We start from the raw sequence: 24,021 nt of genomic DNA, 5'->3' as shown, positions 1-24,021 counted from the left end.
CTGCCCTTAATCATTGGCTTGATGAAAACTGGAAAGTACAAGCGAGTAGTGCACCTGTTTTTAAATCAGTCCTCTGCCCTGGTGGGCGTGGCCGCTCGCACGGCCCTCTGGAACTTGTGGTGCCTTGACGTATTACTCAAGTGAGCCGCTGTTCTTCCAGTGATGAATTTCATTTAAAATACCCCAGTGGGTCGCTCTGCCATCTTTTCTCACCTCACAGGCACCTCACTGCCTTGGAATTACTGCTCCCGTCCTGATGCTACTTTACTGTATGAGCCCTCGTTTAACTCACTCGAGGAATACCGGCGCTGAACTATTAGTACCAGGATGCTGCAGGAGCAGCTACGCCCACTGGGGCGGGAACTTCATTAATTTAGCGCTTATGGACAACGAGGGCTCATTCCAAAAGTCAGCCGGTGACGAAGGGCGGGAGCCCGAAACGCGTCGGCATATTGACTTTTAATGATTGTGCTGCTGGCGGTGCAATTTCCGTGTCACAGTTTTCATTAAAGAGATGCAGAAAAAATCACCCGTGAGGGCTCCATCATTCGAGGCAACTCGTGTGTTTGATAGATATATATATATATATATATATATGTATCCCAAAATGTTAAATCTCTGTGCATAGACATCTTTAAGACAGGTTATAACAAAAACTACTGACTGGAATTACACCAAATTTGGCAGGAAGCTAGATCTTGGTCCGCAGATTGTGCTTTTTGTGATTTAGTGTAAATCCATTCAGTAGTTTTGAGAAATATTTGTAAATTTCAACAGTTGGGCTAGCAAGAGTCCCATCGGTTAGAGCCCAAAATCAAAAATGGAGCCCAGTGTTTGGTTGAGAGGCCTATTTTTCCAGTGAGCCTTCACATTCTCATGAAATACTCCCACGAGTCTCGCAAGAGCAAGCACTCTGATTGGTTGGCTGTTGGAATGTTAGAAATCAAATGGCCGCCATTACTCTTTACTGTGAAAAATCAGAGGCATTGTGCAAATTAATTAAAAAAAGCTATGTAAGGGAGCAGCAGAAAGGCATGCTGTCCCTTAGGTTAGAGAGGAGGTGTCCCAGGGATAGGTGAATAGTAAAAGGTGGTAGATGAGTTCTGATTACTCTTCATTAGCAGGAATGCATGTTGTAGTCATTGTTTGCAAAAGATCAGTACTGTGTTGAGTAGATGTTAATTCCTATTTTCCATAAAAGTTTAGATCCTGCAAGAACGTACGGGAGAAGTAAAAGAAAAATGACAAAAAAAAAAAAAAAGGAACAAGCAAGCAGTGGTAAATGCAATTGGTTTCGCCTATGTAATTAATAATAAAGCCACGAAATAATTAAACACAAGCATTGTTATTGGGTGATGAAAGGTGGCAAGTTGAAATATGTATTCAGTAGCTTAAGTACAGAATGTGTAATCAGGAACTTTGGGCTTAAATCCCTGCTTCCCCACCGAAGGTAAGTAACTTGTGTATCTGAAAGAAACAGGTTAAGGTTAATGTTAGATTCCTTATCTTAAAATAGATACCCCAGCAATACCAACCCCGGTGGTGGGTCTGCGAACCAAGATCACACCAGAAGGTCCTGAAGAACGGAACGGCCGAAAAAGCGATCTCTTCGGACTTGGCTGTCTAGGCAGTAGTGCCTAGCAAACGTGTGCAGCGAGGCCCACGTAGCTGCCTGACAGATGTCCTGCAAGGGGACTCCCCGACCAAGGGCAGTAGTAGCCGCCGTGGCCCGGGTAGAATGGGCGCGCAGCCCCACAGGAGGCCCCTTTTTCGCCAAGGAGTAACAAACCTTGATGCACAAAATGACCCACCGAGAGATGGTCCGCTTGTGCACCGCCCGTCCCTTCTTAGTGCCCACGTAACTAACAAAGAACTGGGTGTCCACCCGGAACTGGCGTGTGCGGTCAAGATAGGAGAGCGCACGTTTTGGGTCCAGACAGTGGAGCCTCTCTTCCTCTTTCGAGGGATGCGGAGGCGGAAAGAAGGTGGGCAAGGTGATGGACTGCCCGATGTGAAAGGCTGTAACCACCTTGGGCAGGAAAGAAGGACGAGTCCTCAGAACAACCTTGTCCGGATGGACAGAGAGGAAAGGAGGCTTAGAAGACAGAGCCTGGAGCTCACTCACTCTCCTGGCAGAGGTGATGGCAACCAGGAATGCAGTTTTAAGAGTCAGAAGACGAAGAGGACAGTTATGAAGTGGCTCAAAGGGAGCGAACATCAAATAAGTCAGTGCAAGGGTCAAGTCCCACTGAGGCATCACGAAAGGAACAGGAGGGAACATGTGTGTGATGCCTTTCAAGAATCTAGTTACAACAGGGGACTTGAAAAGAGAAGGCTGATCAGGAAGCCTTAAGAAGGCTGAAATGGCAGAGAGATAGCCTTTGATAGTGCCCAGAGCAGAGCCCTGCTGGGCAAGAGAAAGGAGGAAGAGGAGAACCTCTGAAAGGGGGGCAGAAAGTGGATCCACAGCCTTTGCTGTGTACCATGCCACAAATTAGTTCCACCTGCAGGCGTATACCGTTTTTGTGGAGGGACGCCTGGCTGACAGAATCACGTCACAGACTTCAGGAGGCAAGTCAAATGGCCTCAACTGCCGCCACTGAATCTCCAAGCATGTAGGTGGAGACTGGACAGGTTCGGGTAGAGGACCGTCCCCTGCTGCTGCGACAGAAGGACCTCCTGAAGAGGCAGACGAATCGGGGGATCGACTGACTTGCTGAGTACCTCGGGATACCAGTATCTTCGTGCCACAAGGATGACTTGGGCCCGGTCTCGCCAGATCTTATACAGCACTTTGGGCAGAAGTGGTACAGGTGGAAAGGCGTACAACAGACCACAACTCCACTCGGGACGAAAAGCGTCTCTGAGCGAGTGCCGCCTTGGAAATTCCAACATGCAGAACTGATGACATTGCGCGTTCTCTTCGGTGGCGAATAGATCTAACCAAGGATCTCCCCACTGCTGAAAGAGACCTTGCGTCACATCAGAGTTCACACGCCATTCGTGATCCATCATGCACCGACGGCTGAGTTCGTCCGGCCTGGCGTTCAGGGAACCTACCAGGTGTTGAACCACCAGGGTGATGCCCTCGTGTTCCAGCCATGTCCGGAGGCGCAGAGCCTCCTGACAAAGGGTCCACGACCCCACCCCGCCCTGTTTGTTGCAGCACCACATGGCGGTGGTGTTGTCCGTGAACACCTGCACCACACTTCCCCGGACAGAGGGAAGCAATGCCTTCAGTGCAAGTCGGATCGCCAGCAGCTCCAGAAGGTTGATATGGAGCTTGGACTCCGCCGCAGACCAGAGGCCTCTGATCTCTGCCTCTCCCATGTGGCCCCCCATCCCAGGAGGGACGCACCCGTCACTACTATGTGCTCCGGTTGGGGAAGGGAGAGGGATCTGCCGCTGACCCAATCACGGTTCGTGAGCCACCACTGCAACTGACTCGCAGTGCCCTCCAAGATCAGGACATGGTCGAACAGGTTGCTTTGATGCTGTGCCCACTGAAACTTCAGGTCCCACTGCAGAGCCCGCATCCGCCACCTGACGTGATGCACCAGTACGATGCAGGAGGCCATCAGCCCCAGGAGCAGCAGCGCCAACCTGACAAACTCGGGATAAAGGCTGAAAGATCGGAATCGGAGCCTGAATATCCCGAACCCGCTGCTCGGGAGGATAAACACGAAACTGCGCAGAGTCCAGAACCGCTCTGATGAAAAGGAGCTTCTGAGAGGGGCATAGGTGTGACTTCGGCACGTTGATGGAGAACCCCAGCGAGTTCAGGAGGTTGGCCATAGTCTGGAGGTGGTAGACGACTGTCTGGGGCGAGCTCGCCTTCAACAACCAGTCGTCAAGATAGGGGAAGACTGAAACCCCTGATCTGCGCAGATGAGCACGGTAAACTGAAAGTGCTCGTGGCGGGGGGGGGTGGAAATACGCGTCCTGCAAGTCCACCGCTACCATCCAGTCTCCAGGGTCTAGGGCAGCCAGGACCTGAGCCAAAGTCAGCATCTTGAACATCGCCTTCCGGAAGAAGACGTTTACGCTCCGGAGGTCCAAGATAGGGCGTAGGCCTCCTTTGCCCTTCTTGGGTACCAGAAAGTAGTGGGAGTAACAATCACGTCCCACTACTGGCCCAGGAACGCACTCGAAGGCCCCCTTGGCCAAGAGGGCATAACTTCCTCCTGCAGAAGTTGCAAGTGATCCCCAGATATGCGGTGGCATGGCTGGAGGGGTCACCTCGAAGGGGAGGGAGTAGCCCCTTCGGACAATTTGCAGCACCCACCTGTCCGACGTGATGGAACGCCAGTGGAGGAGGTGATGGCGGACCCTGCCCCCCACTGGCGTCAAATGGGCCTGAAAGCTCGGACCAGGAAGGCTTTGAGGCAGATGCTGAGGGAGTGGATGTGGACTGACCTTGCCTTTGTCCCCCGGCACCGCCACGGCGGTTACCACGTCCGGGACCGCATGGAGGCTGGTCTGCGGCCGTACGAACGTGTGCGGGCACCCCTTCCTTGGCCACAAAAGGGGCCAAAAGCAGAAGTCTGCTTGCGCTGGCCCGACAGGCCCAAGGACTTGGCCGTAGCCCTGAAGTCCTTGAAACGCTCAAGCGCACGGTCTGCTTTGTCGCCAAAAAGGCGACGGCCATCAAAGGGCATGTCCATGAGCGTGGCCTGGAAATCCCCCGAGAAATTGGCAGACCTTAGCCAGGCATGGCGACGGATCGCCACCGTCGTGGAAATCGATCACCCCAGCGAGTCCGTGGTTTCAAGTCCACATCTGATGGAGTAGCGTGCTGCGAACCGCGCTTGGGCCTCCTCCAGACACTGGGGCAGCACGTCCGCAACCGTATCCCATAAGGAGTGGGTGTAATGGCCCAAAAGGACAAGCGGTGTTGATAGACCGCAACCCCAAACTTAATGAGGAGAACAGTTTCTTTCATAACTGATCAAACCTTTTGGATTCCCGATTTGGGGGAGCAGTTGGGAATGCAATCTGGGATGGCGGTGAACAGACAGAAAGTGGGGGTCGCCCGGAGTCGGGCGGTGGCGTCGGCCCACGTTCCGATCCACAGGGGGCACTGTGGAGGGCTTGGACCAGGTGCCCATCAGAATGCCCGTGAGGGCTTCATTAAACGGCAGCATAGGCTCCGAAGAGCTTACTGGCGGATGAAGTACCTCGGTGAGGAGATTAGTCCACACGGCCGCCGCAGGGAGCTCAAGAGCCAAGGCCTTGGCTGCCCTGCGCAACACCACCATAGGTGGCACCCTCCTCCGTGGCCACGGAGGGAGGAGAGAGGAATCAAGTGTCGGGCGATGTGTCCAGACCACTTGCCTCCCCCAACTCATCTGCCCAGTCCTGACTTACCTGGCACTATTGTGCCAGAGGGTCTTCAGACACCTGCCAGTCCTCCCCCTCAGCCGTGTCCTGATAAACAGGCAAAAATGATGGAGCCGGGTCATAGGTGAATTGCTCACCCAGCGACGCCAGAGACGGCGTCGAGCAGCGCCGCTCCGACGTCGGACCCGGACTGAAACCGGGGGCGTTGGCGTCCGAAGACGGCGCCAGGAGTGACAGCAATGGGGTCAGCACTGGCGGAGGAGTTGTAATGTCGACCGGCGTCAACCGGGATCCAGGCCTGGATCCCCCTGGGCCCTGCGGCGTCGGGACCGAAGCCGAAGCCGGCGCCGAAGGCCCCAACGACGTCGAGGCCGAAGCCACCGGCCCGCTTAGGCCCGAAGTCGGGTCCGCGGGGCCCGAAGGCACGCCGGCAGGCCTCAACAGAGGGAAGTGAGTCCTCATGGCCACGAGGAAGTCACGAATCTCCTCCGGCATCACATGCAGTCCAGGGACCAGAGGGTATGGGACCGGATGCGATGCCCGCCGCGCGGGTGGTGTCACCCGAACCCTCAGCCGCGTCGTGCGACCGGCGAGGGGAGTCAGAAGAGCGATGACGCCTCTTCGACTTCTTCTTCCTCGACTTACCGGAGGACTTCGAGCCCGACGAGTGGTGTTGACTCGACGAGCGTCGATGGCTGCGGCTCCGCGACCGGTCGCTCGACTTCCTTCTCTGGGGATACTATCCCCAGAGGAGGAACTGCGAACCAAGTTCACACCAGAAAGTCCTGGAGGACCAAACGGGCAAAGAAGCTGTCCCTCCGGACTTGGCTGACCAGGCAGTAATGTCTGGTAAACATGTGCATAGATGCCCACGTTGCCACCTGGCAGATATCAAGGAGTTTGACTCCGCCTGCCAATGCAGTGGTCTCTGCCGTAGCCCAAGTGGAGTGAGCCCGCAGTCTCACTGGAGGATCTTTTTTATCTAGAGCATATCAGATTTTTATGCAAAGGACAACCCATCACAAGATTGTACGTTTCTGAATAGCCCTGCCTTTCTTAGCAGCCACACATCCAACAAAGAGTTGATCATCCACCCAGAAATCTTTGGTGCAGTCAAGGTAAAATGACAGCGCATGTTTAGGGGCCAGATGGTGGAGTCTCCTGCTCCTTGGAAGGGTGCGGAGGTGGGAAAAAAGTAGGCAAGGTGATGGATTGACCTATATGAAAAGGGAAAACACTTTTGGCAGAAAGGAAGGCCTTGTCCAAAGCACCATTTTGTCCGGATATACAGAGAAGAAAGGGCGCTATAAAGACAGAGCTTGAAGCTCACTCACTCTGCAAGCAGAGGTGAAGGCAACAAGGAAGGCAGTCTTTAGAGTAAGGAGTCTGAGAGGACAGTTATGAAGTGGCTCGAAGGGAGCACACACAAGAAATGCAACAAGATTCGAGTCCCACTGGGGCATTACAAAAGGAGTTGGAGGAAATAGATGAGTATTGCCCCTAAAGAATCTATTAACAATAGATTACTTGAATAAAGATGGCTGATCAGGCAACCTACGGAAGGCAGAGATAGCTGCAAGATAACCTTTCTAAGTGCCCAGGGCAGAGCCCTGCTCCGCTAACAAAAGTATGTACAGAAGAACCTCAGAAAGAGGGGCAGAAAAGGGGATCCACAAACTTGTTCCATCTACAGGCGTATACCGATTTCATGGAGGGACGCCTGGCTGCCAAGATTACATTAGAGACTTCGGGCGGAAGGTCAAAAGCCGTCAACTGTCGCCGCTCAATCTCCCCACAAAGCGGAGGATGCTGGACAAGTTCAGGTGAAGAACTGCCCCTTGCTGCTGCAAGAGAAGATCGGAGGATCGATGGCCATGCTCAGAAGCTCGTTGTGCCAGACTCTCCTTGCCCAGTCCGGAGCCACAAGGATAATTTGGGCCCAGTCACGCTTGATCTTCTTCAGCACTCAAGGCAGAAGGGGTACAGGGGGAAAGGCTTACAGGAGGCCTGAGCTCCACTCATGCCGAAAAGCGTCGCCAAGCGAGTGCCGCCTAGGAAACTCCAAAGTGCAATATTGCAGAGATTGCGAGTTCTCTTTGGTGGCGGACAGATCTAACCAAGGCTCCCCACATCGCTGAAATACCTTGCACCATCTCCATATGGAGACACCATTCGTGATCAACTAGGCATCAACAGCTCAGTTTGTCTGCTCTGGCGTTCAGAGAACGCACCAGATGTTGAACCACCAGGCTTATGCCCTGGTGTTCCAGCCATGTCTAGAGACGAAGAGCCTCCAGGCAAGGTGTCCACGACCAAACCCCGCCTTGTTTATTGCAGTACTACATGGCGGTGGTGTTGTCCGTCAACACTTGCATCCCCTTCCCTTTGAGAGGGGGAAGGAATGCCTTCAGTGCCAGCCGAATCGCCCGGAGCGCAAGCAGGTTGATATGGAGTCCGGACTCCGCCGGAGACCAGATGCCTCTGATCTCCACCTCACCCAGATTGCCACCCCATCCCAGAAGTGAAGCATATGTCACTACTGTCGGATCCTGTTGGGGAAGGGAGAGGGATCTGCCTCTGACCCAATCTTGGTTTAACCACCACTGCAGTGGCCCTGGAAAGTCAGACTAGGAAGGCTTAGAGGCAGTGGCCGGGGGAGCTTGGAGGGGGGGGGGTGGCATGGTGGACTGGCACACCCGCTGGGTCCCAGATCCGCAAGTACGCTAGGTCACACGTCCACGCACAGGCTGGGCAGCATGCTTGTACCTGTGGCTAGGGTGGGACGGACGCGGTGAGGCACCCCTTTTGTAGCTACGAAAGGGGCGAAAAGCAGACTGAGATGGGCGAGACTACGAAGTGAGGCCCAAAGACATGGCCGTAGATCTAGAATCTTTGAAGCGCTCAAGCGCAGAGTCTGCTTTGTCACCAAAAAGACAAAGGCCATCAAAGGGCATGTTAATCAATGTTGATTGGACATTCCCCAAAAAGCCAGACGTCCTCAATCAGGTGTAGCGTCTCAGGGCTACCGACGTGGCAATCGTTCTGTTCTGCCTATTGATTTGGTGGGATCCAATCTACATCTTATGGTGAATTTAGCCCAGTCTCTCCCATCTGCAACTGCATGGGAGAGAATGGCACGGTCCTCCTACGGGTAATGTGGCAGCACTTGCACAACCATATCCCAGATGGAGTGGGAATAAGGGCCCAAGAGACACGTGGTATGCACCGATTGCAGTGCTAAGCTGGAGGAAGAGAACATATGCTTCCCAAGGTGATTCGGTTTCTTGGATTCCCTATTGGGTGGTGCAGAAAAGAATGCGCCCTTGGAAGAAGAGACTTGGACCACAAAGCTCTCACGGGAAGGGTGTTGGGTCAAAAACACTGTTGCACGTAACCGGGAGGTGGCAGTGGACAATCATGCCATCCACAGGACCCTCAGTGCTGGGCTTGGACCAAGAGCCCAGAAGGGCGTCAGGGGCTCAGAAGAGGAAGCTGCAGGCTGAAGCACCTCCATCAGGAGGGTAGTCCTGACTTCCACTCAAGGGAGCTTGAGGCACAAGGCCTCGGCTGCCCTTCTCACCACCACAGCATAGGAAGCTCCCTCCTCCATAGCCAAGGAAGGGGGAGAAAGCAAACCAGTGTCAGGAGAAGTGTCCAGACCACTGGCGTTACCCAAGGTCATCTTGCCGGTCCGGTTCTTTCAGCTGATCAGCTAAAGGATCCAGCAACCCCTCCCAATCCTCATCACCACCCTCTGGCTGATAGGGAACACCAGGGATGAACAGGGGAACAAAAGTACCCTTCGGCATCGGAGAAGACGTCGACCAACATTGGTCTGGCTCCGTGTCCAAGTCAGGGACGAGGCTGGGGTTGACGTCGGCTGGGTGCACAGCCGGCGCCACGGGCACCGTCGTCAGGATCAGCCCCAGGGAAGGTCGAGTAATATTGACCAGCATCGATGCGGATCCAGCCCGGGATCCGTGGGGGGACTCCGCACCGGTGCCGGAGCCGCCGGCATCGAAGGCCCAGGTCGGCCTGCATCGAAAGCCCAGGGCCCCCCACTGGCTTAGGGCCCGAAGGCGCACCAGCAGACCTGGGCTGCCCAAAAGCAAGGTGTAAGGCCTCTTAGAAAGTCTTGAGTTGGCCATGAGATGCTACGGATCCCGGAATAAGTTCTAACCATATATAAATTAGCAGACTGCTTAGCATGCATTCAAGTAAATGGGCTACTGTGTCGACACCTAGATGTTAGGTGTGGTGTATAGACTGTACAAATCACATAACATTGTAGCCCATTTCAAATTCTTAAATATTGTTCAATTCTTTATAAAAATTGTCTTTCACTTTTATGGTTTAAATACATACCAGGTCTTTTATTTTATTAGGATGATGGATTCATGATGTCTGTGTGGAGAGGAAGGCTTTTGATTGCTGCATGCAGAAAAAAGCTTCAACATTGCTTGTGTGGCTCATTATGCCTTTACACATCTTTTGTGGACGAGGAAAGATTTTTGATGTTTCAATACTCCCGACATCCCAGAAACGATCCAATGTGATGGATATATAGGTATACTAAAGGGGGGCTGTTAGTAGAACCAGTCATAAGCAGTTTGGAGAGAAGAGGAGTACTGCTGAGAATGAGTTCAGCTTGTTCACAGCCTATGTGAGAATCAGCATACTCCAGGTCGTAAACTTGCGCAATCAAACGACATCACTGTGATGTGCTGAAACTCCTGTTTATACAGCTGGTCACAGAGTGCTTGGGAATAGAGGTGGATCATTGGTGAACATTAACAAAGTCATAGGTCAAGTTGCAGTAGTGGTATTGAGAATTAATCCAGTGTTTCATTAACCTTGAAGGGTTCTACTAGGAGAATTGATGGTTAACACAATCTATGACTTCCCACCTGAGATAGAGCAGTCTGTTTTCAAACAAAGACCAATATTTAATAGCTCTAATATGAATGGTTAAAAAATACTACCATTTTGATGTGCAAAAATGTAGTTAATATTTCAGATATATAATTAGCATTAAGGTATTAACAAAATTACCTACATACCATTTCTTAATGGAAATGCTTAGCAACTGCTAAGATGAAATAGATTAGACGATCACAAGATTATCTTTTCTTTTAATAAAGTTGTAAGGACATATTTAGTGGACCAGTGTCAGTTTTCAAACAAGGTTATGAACAGTGGAATGGCAATAATAAAGGTCTATGGAGACCTTCAGTATAAGGTTTCAGTGAGGTTTCTTCTCTATTTCTGTCAAATGTAAGACTTGTTTGTTTCTATGTTTTGTGCTTTAGATAAAGTTTTTCACCATAGTTTTGCAGAAAATTCCAAATATTCAGATTCCACCATTAATCCATCTACACTATTTCTTACCGGGAGAGATGATATAAAAGAAATTCTTAAATTCATCCATCCAGACTTCCGCAAGCCGCCTGTTGTTTTTGTTTATGATCTGGCCTGTACCTCCAGGAAAAGTATATGGTGTAGCTTTGCGGAACACATGCCCCACGTGCGAACACGTAACAATTTCTAACGTGCCCCCGCATTGCCAAATCTGCAAAAGGAGAAGATAATAGTAGTTAAGTAGTTACAGAGTTTCACTTCACAGTTGTGTCAAACTATAATTTTTATTGGAAATGACAGATAAGGTTCTTAGTATACTGCACATGAAGTCTTCAAATGTACAAAGTCTAACAAGACGTTGTATGAATCTGCTCCTCAGCATATACATGCAGAATTACCTAAACAAACTTTATATTTCAATTACAAAAACGAATTTTGCAGCTTTTTCTTTTTGAATGTATGCAAGTTTGTGTGTTGTTATAGGGAAATAGATTTACATTCAGAATGTGTTCACAGAAAGACTGTCTGCTGTGCACCTTTCCTGGCATAAAATGTAATTATTTAAATTAAGGCATGCAGTATTGTCGTTTTTCCAAAAACCATCATGTAATATTACTGCCTTGTTTCATATTTGGTGGCATTTTAACTTCCAAGCCTTATGGCAATATCCATCCGGGCTATAACACATGCATTGTTCAAAAAGATCTTGAAGAGATGATGCACCAGAGTTTATCACAACTCCTAGAATGTCAATCTATCATCAAGGAGGGAAAACTGAAATTTGAGGAAAGGTATCCTTTTATGCTTAGTATAGTCTGAGGATTCACGGCCTGCCCATCTGATGCAATCTTGTAAGTAGAACATTACGTATTTCAATTGTAGTTGTGTCATTTGGTAAATGAACAGGGGCTCTCATTCTTTCTTTTCATTCTTCTATCTTTTTTACGACAACATTTTGTTATGTTTTCCACAATTAAAGCACCAGACAGGACTTGGATGTCTTATTTCTCCGTTCACTCTGTAGATAAGTAATATACAATCGTTTTTAGCCTAATCGTTGTGGAAATGGAACTCTGAGTGAATTTACTATTTGCATAGTTACAACTCTAACCACTAGTATATGTAGAAGTTCTTTGTACTTAATATCACTATTTTGTGATTCTGAGCTTTCCCGTTTGCATCTCTCCCCTGAGTGACTCTACAAAGTATACATTTCCTTTTCTGCTATCTGTTATCTCTTCCTTGTGGGACTCTTCAACTCACCGACTCCCTCCCTTTGTCATCCCTGACCCTTGCCTTTCGTAGATCCTGTCTTTGTCTGGATTGCTAATTTTCTCTGGTATTGAATGTGTTATCTTTCTGTAATAATGTGATTTTTTTCTTTTGACGTTTGTTCCCCCTCTGTTGACCTGCCAGTTCCGACCCGCCTCCTAGCCCCCTGTCCCTGGTTGCCCTTTGACTAAGCACTCCTCCCCTTATTGGGGAAAGATCCAATATTCATACTTTTGAGTCTCAGTGACCCCTCTGAGAGAGTCCACAGCATCAAGGGAACCACGCACAACTGAGATATGGTATGGCGCCCCTTACCAAAGAACTCCCTCTCCCCTTGTTGGGTAAGGATCCAGTAGGTAGGCCTTGGAGTCTCAGAGACCCCCTTGAGAGAGTCAACTGCGTAAAGGAAGCCTCATGCAGCGGAGATGTGGGAATGATACCACTTCCCCATGGATCACAGCTTACCGGACCTTGGACGCGGCTTTTACTCGTCTTCCGGTTTGTGCCCCCTTCACCATCCCCCTCCTCTTTCATGCTGTGTCTCTCACCCTCCCCATCGCTTTCCCTCTTGTATTCTTTGTCCACTTCCTCTGCTCCTATCCCCTCTCCCCCGAATCTCTCCCCTTGCCTGCTACGCCGCCTAGCCCTATGTTCCTTGTGCCCTGTGACTAAGCACTCCTTCTCCCCATATTGGGGAAAGATCCAAAATGTATACTCTGGAGTCTCAGTGATCCCTCTGAGAGAGTCCACAGCGCCAAGGGAGCCACTCACAGTTGAGGTATCACTATTACCTGTGATCATTCCCCTTTTTGGGGAATGATCCAGTAGGTAGGCCTTGGAGTTTCAGAGACCCCTCTGAGAGAGTCCACTACGTAAAGGGAGCCTCTCACAATGGAGATGGGGGAATGATACCACTTCCCCTGGGATCACAGCTTACTGGACTTTGGACGCAGCTATTACTCGTCTAACGGTTTGTGCCCCCGCCACCCTACCCCTCTTCGCTCATGCTGTGTCTCTCACCCTCCTCTTTCCCTCCTTCATTCGCTGTCTACTTCCCAAGCTCCTACCCCCTCTCCCCAGAATCTCTCCCCTTGCCTGCTTTTTCCCTTACGTCCTTATTGTTTGTCTCGACCTAACATGTAACTATGTAGCTATGCTCAAATAACTGTGTAACCTTTGTAACGATGTAACCTGCAGCTATGGTCTGATACTCATGTAAAGCGCTCTGATACCTCTGAGTCTAGCCAGCGCTATATAAAACCTTTCAAATAAAAAATAAATAAATAAAAGGACACAAGTATTCTTATGTATCGGTATAGGACTGCCAAGTTGAGCCCCAAGTATGACAATTCAAATAATGGAGATTAGACATAGACCATGATCCATCTCTCCCAAAGTCCAGCCAGTAGCTGATGTCGCAACCCCTATGCATTTGTGCCCATCCCTGTGACCCCGTTTCAGCCTCGGCCCTTGTAGGTTTTATTCTTCTTTCTAAAGTCAGATGTTACCCTGCTTGTTAGGTCTCGCGACCTATCGATGCGCGCATGCGCATCGAGCGGAACGAGAATTCAAGTGGCGAAAATTCTCGTGAAACCACCAGCTTTTTGCTGGCGTTTTCATGCAGTTCATGTGAACCACGTGTTCAAACATGAACGCGCATCAGCCTCCCTCCATTTGCCGCACAGCACATCAAAGGGCTTCGCCCAGCGTGCGCTCTGCGGCTTCTCAGCTTCTCCTCCCCTAATCTCCTCCCCTAATTACGCCGCACACAGCCTTCCTTGCATTTCTCCTCCCCCTCCCCAGCCAGCTCCCCCCAGGCCGTGTTCCCTCATCCCTCGCACCCCCTCCTCCTTCAGCTTGAGCTGCATGAACACGAGGGGCACACACTACTCTTCAAAAGAGAAAGAAGGTTGCCATTCTCCCAAAGGCTGCACCCTTCCCGGAAAGCAGAACCCAAGGCTCACAGTTTCATAAAGAACGTCTCTAGCCAACAAGTAAGAGATTTGGCTAAAGATTTCTGCTGTTTTAGAATGGCTCTCAGATGAGATATTCGCGTGGCTGACATAAATTAACAAATTCCGGAACACAAACATTCCGTCAGAATTTACTCCCAACACCACCATCCTATCGAGTCCATTGAACATCAGCGCATCGTGCAATGGTAGGTGGTGCCCCTTGCGTAGGCCAGTCACCCTGGAGCATACTGCAAACAAGGCTATTCCTACCTTCAAGCCGAATCTCACATATCAAACTGACTGCTGAACACTAAAGCTTCTACAGCTTCTTAAACACTGAAACGGGCCAGCAAGGCACACCCCCATCAAAACACGCAAACATAAGACCGTCACTGCAAGCGGCCAAGCTATCAGCCAACACGGATTTACAAACCGCTCACAACAAAAAACAAGCATTGGCATTGCCAATAGGTCTCGCTTGTGGGATCATATATGTATTTAGTTTTGCAGCACAATATCCGATTATGCAACAAGGATATTGTGCTGCAAAACTAAATACTTATAAGGTCCCACAAGCGAGACCTATTGGCAATGCCAATGCTTGTTCATTTTGCAGCCCAAAAACATTTATGTATGATGCCTCCTATAAAAATAATCAGTGCTTACAGTTGAGATGTCACCTAAATGGTAACTGATTATGTTTTCAAAGGATTTTCAACAGGTTTTCAGAACGTATGTGAATAGGTGATGCAATACCATGCCTTCACTAGAGTTCTTTATAACCATCACCATGAAGAATACCAAGTTTGTGTTTTAGTTCCCCACAGAATTTGGCACACCCCTTAACTTCCTAAAAGTCTAAAACTCCCATTATTGGGTCACCTTTAAATTTAAATTTCCTTCAGTTTATTTTGTTACTTCTTAACTATAGTCTGTTATTTTCACAGCTATCCCACTAACATATTACCCAGGTTTTCGTGTCTGGGAGTAGAGGTGTAGCGAGCAGATCGAGACCTTACAAATCTTCATTTGTGTTTGCCTGCTGGTAGACTGCCATACATTGCAAAACTCATTGAAATTTATAAACATTAGGCAAGCCCACTCCAGTATGAAAAGTGAAACTGTAGAACACTTCTACTGTCACTTTGGTTACTAACAAGCACCAGCAAAATTTCTATATCCTAGCATATTACAACCAGCAATTCTGCTACCAGTAAAGATTTTTTTCTGTACTAATGAACACGTTACTTACCTTCAGTAACACTTTAACTTGTACTCTATCCAGCCGCAGATTACTTTCATTAGAATTATCCCCAGATGGATCCGGAAATTTTTCTTGAGCATTACCCTTACATGCCCGGTAAGTAGCATAATTCGGCTCCACATGGAGCCATCGGCATAGTCCGTGTCAAAAGTGATGTGCACAATGCCTATATAGACACCTCCCCAGAGCGCTGACGTCAGTTACTTTTCATGACTTTCCATGCCAGAAGCGCAGAGCCACGAGGTATACTGACCAATTGTTTGGAATACTAAGGCCCTAAAAGAGGAAAGCCCTATCCCTAGAAATGTGTTTGCAGAGCAGGGAGAATGGATGGGTTGGTAGGGAATCTACGGCTAGAGTCCCTACCAGATAAGGCGTTATTAAAGGTAAGTAACTTGTTTATCTGATAGACACTTCTAGCCGAAGATTCCTTACCTTAGAATAGATATCCAAGCAATACGTCCCCAGAGGTGGGTCTGCGGACTAATTTCACACAAGGAAGTCCTGCAGGACCTAAAAGGTAAAATGTCATCCATACACACCTGACCGTCCAGGCAGTAGTGCTTAGTAAACGTGTGCAGGGAAGCCCAAGTTGACACCTGGCAGATGTCCAGGACTGAAACTCAGCATGCTAATTAGCTCTGGTGGAACAAGCACGCAAACCCTCAAGGGGTTGTTTTTTAGCCAATGCATAGCAGATTTTGATATAGAGCACAATCCATTGTGAGACGGTGCTCTTCTGTATAGCTCATCCTTTCTTTCCTACCACATATCCCACGAAGAGTTTTTCATCTACCTTGAACGCTCGTGCGCAATCAAGGTATAACACCAACACTCTTTTTGGGTTCAGGCGGTGAAGTCGCTCCTCTTCCTTGAAGGGATGAGGAAGAGCATAAAAAGTAGGTAGAGTGACAGACTGGCTTACGTGAAATGGAATGACCGCTTTCGGAAGAAAGGAAGCGCCCGTACGTGGCACCTGCTTGTCTGGGTAGATGTTCAAAACAAGAGTCTTGGATGACCAGGTCTAAAGCTCACTGACCCTTCGGGCAGGTGGTATTGCTACCAACAAGGTTGTCTTGTTGGTAAGGAGCCTGAGAGGACAATTGTGTAGGGGCTCAAAGGGAGTGCCATGAGGAAAGTGAGGAAAAGATTGAGGTCCCGCCTGGGTATAATAAAGGAAGAAGGTGGACACAAAAGTTGTAAATCTTTCAGAAACCTATGTACAATAAGAGATTTGAGGAGGGATTGCTGATCAAGCAACCACAAAAAAACCTGAAATATCAGAGAGATAGCCCTTCGGAGTGTCCAGAGCAGAGGCCTGCTGGGCAAGAGAAAGGATGAACAGGCGAAGTTGAGCAAAGTTGTATGCTCCTTCCGTGGCCGCGAAAGGTAAATTGAGGGTATTGAAGGACCATAGAAATGCACAAAGCACCTAGCCTGAAGCCCTGTTGTCCTTTATGTGCTCCAGCGCCATATACACCTTTTCTACAAAGCACTGGAGTCATCAAAGGGGATGTCTATGCGTGCTGACTGGACATCCTCAAAAAAAGCCAGTAGTCCTCAACCAGATGTGGCAACATTGGGCCACTGCTGACTAAAGCACTCTGCCTATTGAGTTAGTTGTATCTAGGTCCACATCTAATGGTGACCGTAGCCGCATCCCCACCTTGAGCAAATGCTAGGGGACGCATGGCCCAGGCCTCCTCTAGGACCATAGCAGCACCTGCACAACTGTATGCCAAAGTGTGTGAGAATAGCAGCCCAAAAGGCATGTGGTGTTCAACAACCTGAAAACTGGTGGAAGAAAACATTTCTTGCCTAAGTTATCTAGCCTCTTGGATTTCCGATCTTGCAAGGCAGTTGGGAATGCGCCAGGATTTGTGTGTGAAATGGATGCTTGGACCACCAAGCTCTCTGGGTTAGGATGTTTCATGAGGAATTTAGTGTCTCCTGGAGCGGGGCATTGGCTGCAGGTAATTATTCTCTTTCATTGAGCCCCTGTGCTGGGCTTGGCCAGGTCCCAAGCAGGATATCTGAAAGTGCTTTGTTGAATGGGAGAAGCTATTCGGAAGGGGACACTCCTGCTTAAAGCACTTCAGTCAGTACACTAGTATTGACTGCCACCACGGGCACGCTAAGGTCTAGGACTTGGACGCCTTCCCCATCCTCATTGCGAATGACGCTCCTTCCTCCCTAGCCACAGTTTGGAGAGAAAGTATGCCTGTTGCTGGAGAAGTGTTCAGTCCACTGCTGTCACCCAGATCCTCACGTCAGTCCAACGAGTCATAAGGCAGGTATTGTTCAGGGTCCAGTGACCCATCTTATCCTTTCCTGAGTCCTAGCCTATAGGAATAGGCCTCAGACTCTGGCCTGGAAAGCATGTCTTCTGTCGGCACTGGAGTCGGGTGATGCCCCTCGGCTTCATGTCAAAGTCTGGGACAGCGCCGCCGGGAATATATGCGTTGGGACCGGTACCAGCGAAAGTCGACATGGCACAACAGGTGCTAATCTGGATCCTTCTGTGGATCCCTGGGCCCGACAGTCGCCGGAGCTGCCATGATGGATCCAGTAGTGGTCCCTCTTGAACCAGTGGGGCACGAAGGCACCCAGGAGGGAAAGGGCTGCCCAAATATGAGGTGCATACCCTCATAAAACTTTTAGTTGGGTGGGGATCGCTCCGGCTCCTGGGAACTCTGGAAAGCTCAGAGCCGACCCAGGCGCTGGCTCAACAGCGAAGCGAGGCCTCGAGTGACGCTCCCTCATCTCATCGGTCATCTGACGAGGAAAAGTCAAAGCACGCTTCAACTATTTCTCGTGTCGGGATTTACCTGAATGACCAGACGACTTAAGCGTCGCATATTGAGCCACCAGGAGCTTGAGGGCTTGCTCCCTTAAAGCCTTTGAGTGCATGGCGTGGCAATCAGAGCAGGCCTTTGGGTACATGGCGGGGCTATCAGAGCAGACCTTCGGGCCCTGGTCGCGCTCGAGGCACCAGAGGCACACAAGGTGCAGGTACATCACCGACATTGAGCGCTGAAAGGCACTGCAGGGCTTAAAGCCAGCCTTCTCTGATGACATTACTGCCACACCAGGAAGAAAAAAAAACGCAAAACACCAACAAAACTTCAGAAAATTGAGCTAAAGACGGACAAAGCAGTAGCTCTTCCTGAATCTGCACTGACTGGCACAGAAAGAAAAGAACTGACATCAGCACACTAGGGTGGCGTCTATATAGGAACTGTGCACGTCGCTCAGAGGACGCCACGTGGAGCCGAACAATGCCACCTACTGGCGCACAGCGGTACTGCTCAAGAAACATTTCCAGAACCAATATGAAACCTGGTGATAAATCTATGGTAAGGAATCTCTGCCTGGAAGTCTCCATCAGATAGGTCAATATCTAAAAATAAAAATAATAATGGGTCACAATCTGACAAATCTCATGCATATTAATGTATGTATGTATGTAGGCATACTTATATAGCGCGACTGTCACCCAAAGGGTATCCTGGCGCTTTGACCACAGACATTCCTACAGATGACAATTACACTGCCTTCGGAAAAAGGTAAGTTTTAAGATCCTTTCTGAAAGAAAGAGATCCTGCTTGCACCTTAGTGCCAGAGGTAGAGAGTTCCAAAGTTTGGCGGCCGTAAAGCTGAATGAGCGGCCGCCCATCCTTGCCCTTTTTATCTTGGGAACAGTCACCAAGAAGGCCGAGGAGGATCTCAAGAGTCTGGCAGCAGAGTACCAGGAAAAGAGACCTTGCAGCACTACGGGACCCAGCCCATGCAAGGCTCTAAAGACCAAACAAGCGGATTTAAAACAGATCCGTTTTTACACCGGTAACCAGTGTAGGTCCGAAAGGGCAAGAGAGGACGAAGCAGACCAAGGCCGCGAAAGCGCCAACTTAGCTGCCATGTTCTGTACCCGCTGTAACTTCATGATTACAGTACTGGGGGCTCCCAGAAGCAGTGCGTTGCAGTAGTCTAACCTACTAAGGATGATACTACGCACTGCTTCTGTCCTCGCTGAGTGAGGGAGTAGCGGAAGAATCTTCCGCAGCATGCGTAATAGCAGCATGCAGGTCGCCGTGGTTTTATTAACATAGGCGTCCAGCTGGAGACTAGGCCCGAACAGGACACCTAGGTTACGGAGTGAGTCTGCCGCTGTGACAGTGCCCAAGGTGGAAGAAGGCCAAAGACCCTCTGGCAGGGGGCGAGGCGTACGATCTGCCGAACAGTAGAGAACTTCAGTTTTTGCCCCGTTAAACTGTAACGAGTTCTGACGCAACCAATCCGCAGCTGCCGACATACAATGGTGAAAGGATTCTAGGGAGACCGCATCCCTGCCCTCGATGGAAAAAATAAGCTGAGTGTCATCGGCATAGTTGATGACAGACATGCCAAATGACTTAATCAGACTTATTAGAGGGCGAAGGTATAAGTTGAAAAGAATCTGGCTGATTGCAGAGCCCTGCGGTACTCCCTGTTTTACCTCTCTCACCACCGAACGGAACGGCGACATGGCCACAGATTGCCGCCTGTTACAGAGGTATGATGCCAGCCAGTCCAAGGCTAAGCCAGTTACCCCGGACTCCCGGAGCCTACCCAGTAGAACCGCATGGTCGACCACGTCGAACGCGGCCGACATGTCAAGCAGCACCAAAAACGCTGCTCCTCCCATGTCGACACGCGAACTCAGGTCATCCAAGACGGCCACCAAGGCAGACTCCGTACCGTGGGCCGGCCTAAAGCCAAATTGGGCCACGTCCAAAAGGTCGTTGGATTCAAGGAAGCTGGACAGGACCCTAGTGACCAATTTCTCTAGGATTTTTATTGAGAAAGGCAAGAGTGAAATAGGCCTATAGTTGGTCGGACATAGAGGGTCCAAGGTGACTTTTTTTTAGCAGTGGGGTAATCACTGCCAGTTTCCAGCTATCCGGGACCATGGCCGTGGTCAATGACTGGCAGCAGATGGAATGGAGCGGAGGGAAGAGTTCTGCCTGGAACACCTTCCAAAACTTGTGTGGCAAGGGGTCTAACGGGGAGCCGGATGACACACCATACGCCAGAAGACTGAAATCCTCCAGGGAAGGAGTAGGAAAACAGGTCAGCCGAGGTTGTACTGCTTCCTCCATAATCACCTCCCGAGCTACTCCGCTGACTAGTTCCAAGGGGCAAGAATCAGGGTGGCTAGACAGGTTGGGGGCAGAGAGACCCGCCAAGATGGTATTAATTTTTTCCTCAAAAGCCGAGGCTAATGAGTCGCATAGTTCCTGCGAGGCCGGAATGGCAGGTGTAGCACAAGCTGGGTTGGAAAGATTTTTAACCAACTTAAACAAGGTTTGTGACTTGTTTCCAGCTTTGGCCAAAGTGGCCTCGAGAAACTTAGCTTTAGCCAACCTGATCTGAGTTTTATACTCCTGGAGGGTTTTTTATAGACCAGTCTATCTGTTTCTGAATAGTGTCTTCTCCAGACCCGTTCCGACTGTTTACAATGAAGTCTCTGCTGAAGAAGGTCACTGGAAAACCAGGGAGTGACTTTTTGCGGTTTATCCTTCACCTTGCGCATTGGAATCATCCTGTCAAGCGATTCGAGGAGCTGATGACAGAGTTGAATAACTCTCCTCCACATTCTGACCCAATGAAAAAGCTCTGGGCAGTAATGTGGGTATACTGGAGCCCGTAAGTAGCCGAGCCCATTGTCTCCTGAGTTTAGGCTTGACCTGCGCGCTATTACTCAGCGATCCAGCAGGTAACAGAATAGAAAAGTGGATCAAAGCGTGATCTGTCCAGCATTGGCCCGCGACCTCCTTAATCGAGACCAGCAGCTCCGCTGCAAAGATCATATCCAGGACATGGCCTTTCACATGAGTCGGAGCGGACACATGCTGCGTGAGATGCAAATTATTGCAAGCTTGGTACAGATCACGGTATGCAAGGTCATAAGGACCGCCGGGCCAAAGATTAAAATCACCCAGGATTAGGAGTCTAGCATGGGTATTAGATAGATCATAGATTAGATCTATCAGATCTTGCACAGATGGTGTCACACTGGTAGGAGGGCGATAACACAGTAGCCCCGAGACCAGTGTTCCACTCAAATCTTTTAAAGAGAAGCCCATGAGCTCGAAGCCCTTGACGGGTTTGACTTCCAGATGAGAGAGCGAGAGAGAGTCTTTAAAGATAAAGCCCACTCCACCGCCTATCCCATTGGGTCGTGGGATATGCCTGATAGAGTACCCTGGCGGGCAAGCCCATTCCAGCTCTACGTTACTCTCCACCCTGGTCCAGGTTTCAGTGAGAAACATGATATCGAGCTGCAATGAGTCAATAAGAAGAGCCGTCTCTGCATGATGTTTGCAGAGGGAGCGGACATTCAATAGACCGCAGTTAACGCTCACCAGGGGGGCCGGTAGAGGGGCTAAGCATTCACCCGCACTGGGGAGTAGGTTCATCAGGCAAAGTTCTTCCTTGGAGTATGTCAGGCGTGCTGGAGCAGCGTCTCTAGCGCTAAGCGCGTCCGGAGCGCGAACGGGCGCAAACGGGCTTACCTCTGGCGCACCTCCGGCGAGCCCGCTGCGCGTCCACGCTGCGCGCTTGCCTAGACATCTCTACTTATGGTGTCCCGCGCGGGAGTCCTGGGAGTAAAACCACTGGACCCACTGCAAGATGGCGCATAAAGTCGGCCCAAACGAAAACACCCCCACCTAAGATGGCGGCCAAAGTCACACACAGCGCCCAGATGAAGCCCTAACACTAACTAAGCCCCGCAAATGCGGGTGAAGATAACAATTATGGTGCAAGTAAGTCCCTGCTTAAGAGCCCCCTGGATGCCCCTCAAATACAGCCACACACGCCCAAGAATAAAAGCGCAAAGCGCAATAACGAAGCAGCGTTTTAAAAAGGCAGTTACAGCGCTGAGGAGCACGCGCGTAATAAATGCAAGTGGTCTAACAAAGATAGTTAAGGGAGTGGTTTAAATACCTTCCAGTGCGCGGGAGTCCTGGGAGTAAAACCACTGGACCCACTGCAAGATGGTGCCTAAAGTCGGCCCAAACAAAAACACCCCCACCTAAGATGGCGGCCAAAGTCACACACAGCGCCCAGATGAAGCCCTAACACTAACTAAGCCCCGCAAATGCGGGTGAAGATAACAATTATGGTGCAAGTAAGTCCCTGCTTAAGAGCCCCCTGGATGCCCCTCAAATACAGCCACACACGCCCAAGAATAAAAGCGCAAAGCACAATAACGAAGCAGCGTTTTAAAAAGGCAGTTACAGCGCTGAGGAGCACGCGCGTAATAAATGAAAGTGGTCAGGTAGGTAGCAAATTTAAATTCACTACGATTCATTGACATCACTGGGATGGTGCCTCTTGGGTCAGCAAATCACTAGCTCTGTGATTGCTTTTGAATAAACAATATTTTTTTTCTAAATACAGCTCATTTTCTTCAAATTCAAACTTTTTTTTTTTTTTAAACCCGTTTGAGAAACTTTTTCCCCCCATAGCAGTAAGCAGTAGTCCCCAAGGGCCACAGCCTACACTTAAAAATGTTTTTTACAACTGACAATGGGAAGGGATCTCTAGGATACCACTGGCGTTTGTGAATGAGCTACAACTACCTTCATACAGCAGGAATAATATTGATTTTCTGAGCCAATATTTTGGTTGCAGAACATTAATACATACCATAATGAATCTGTATTTGGAAGAGCCATTCTAATCTTGCATTGAAATACCACTTCGGAAAGGTTTCCACACCCAATTTAACCATTAGAAACACCTTTTCTGAATCATTAAAGGGGTTTAGTACATTTGAAAAATGCCGCTGACCGCGCGACACGCAGGGGAGCATGGGCGGGACAGCGCCTTAGTCCCACACGACGGGCGAGCAGAGCTTGTAGCACGTCAACCCCTTTGAGCCGCCCTCCTCGCCAACAGCCTATAGGGAGGGCTCACCTGGGGAGAGGGGCGTTCCTTGGAGTATAAAACAGGCCCAGCAACTATGCTCGGCCTCTTTTTCCCGCGCCTGGTTCCCTAGGCTCTGCGCTGATCCCACCCCGAACCCTGACCCAGCTGCAGAGCGGCGGGCGAAAGTTGTGAATTGTTAATGGTCATGTTTTGTGTTGCAGGCGGAGTCACAGGGCGATCTGGAAGCAGATGGACAGTAGGGGTACCTCTGCGGCAGGAGGATACAGTCTAAATACCTCTGCCTGGCACAGTAAGGGTGCCTGAGCCAAGAACCTGGAGCCGAGGGGGTTCCAGGAAACAGCGTCGGCGCCCCGTTAGTCCTTCGGGCGGTCGGGGGGCCTGAACCGACCGGGGGTGTGCCTCATCACTCCGCCCTGACAGGGGGGGCGGGAGTGTAACGAAATAAAATGGTAATTTACTGCACCGTCAGAGAATCGACTCGCCGTGCAAGATGGCTCCTTAGGCATGCGGGTCAGCGAGGGGCTGCCACATTGGATCGCCTGTAAGATGACCCACCTTATCAGCTACCTGTTGTACGAAATAAACCTGCAACAGTGCTTTCCCACAAATATGTCTCGTGAGTTTTCCTTGGTATATAAGTGTTAATGTGCGCAGAGCGGAGCGAGCGCTGGCGGTGTGGGCACTAAGGTTTTAGCATTTACAAACGCTCTGATTTACAGAATCGGGGGGGATTGCAAGCACTGAAACCCTTTATACAACTGGCCCATAGTCCCAAGATGACTGCCACTTTGCACACAAAGTGAGGCATACATAGGGGGAGGAGGAGAGAGGATGATCGGGGTGAAGGGAGAGTGGGAAACTGTGGAGCCAAATGAATAAGTGCAACCATGTGTGTTC

The 24,021-nt window shown here is 49.9% G+C and overlaps 1 protein-coding gene across 1 annotated transcript in view; it reads right to left on the bottom strand.

Moving 5' to 3' along the window:
* Window positions 1-24,021, bottom strand: part of GALNT1 (polypeptide N-acetylgalactosaminyltransferase 1) — a 664,945-nt gene that overhangs the window by 105,409 nt on the left and 535,515 nt on the right. The window contains exon 8 of the mRNA XM_078687736.1: window positions 10,729-10,909. Within this exon, the coding sequence (XP_078543862.1) occupies window positions 10,729-10,909 (181 nt within the window). The remainder of the gene's footprint in view (window positions 1-10,728; window positions 10,910-24,021) is intronic.

The sequence above is a fragment of the Lissotriton helveticus genome, chromosome 4_1 (assembly GCF_964261635.1).
Source record: "Lissotriton helveticus chromosome 4_1, aLisHel1.1, whole genome shotgun sequence".
Lineage (NCBI taxonomy): Eukaryota > Metazoa > Chordata > Amphibia > Caudata > Salamandridae > Lissotriton > Lissotriton helveticus.
The sequence above is the reverse complement of the archived record's forward strand: the minus strand, read 5'-3'. Positions and strand labels throughout refer to the sequence as shown.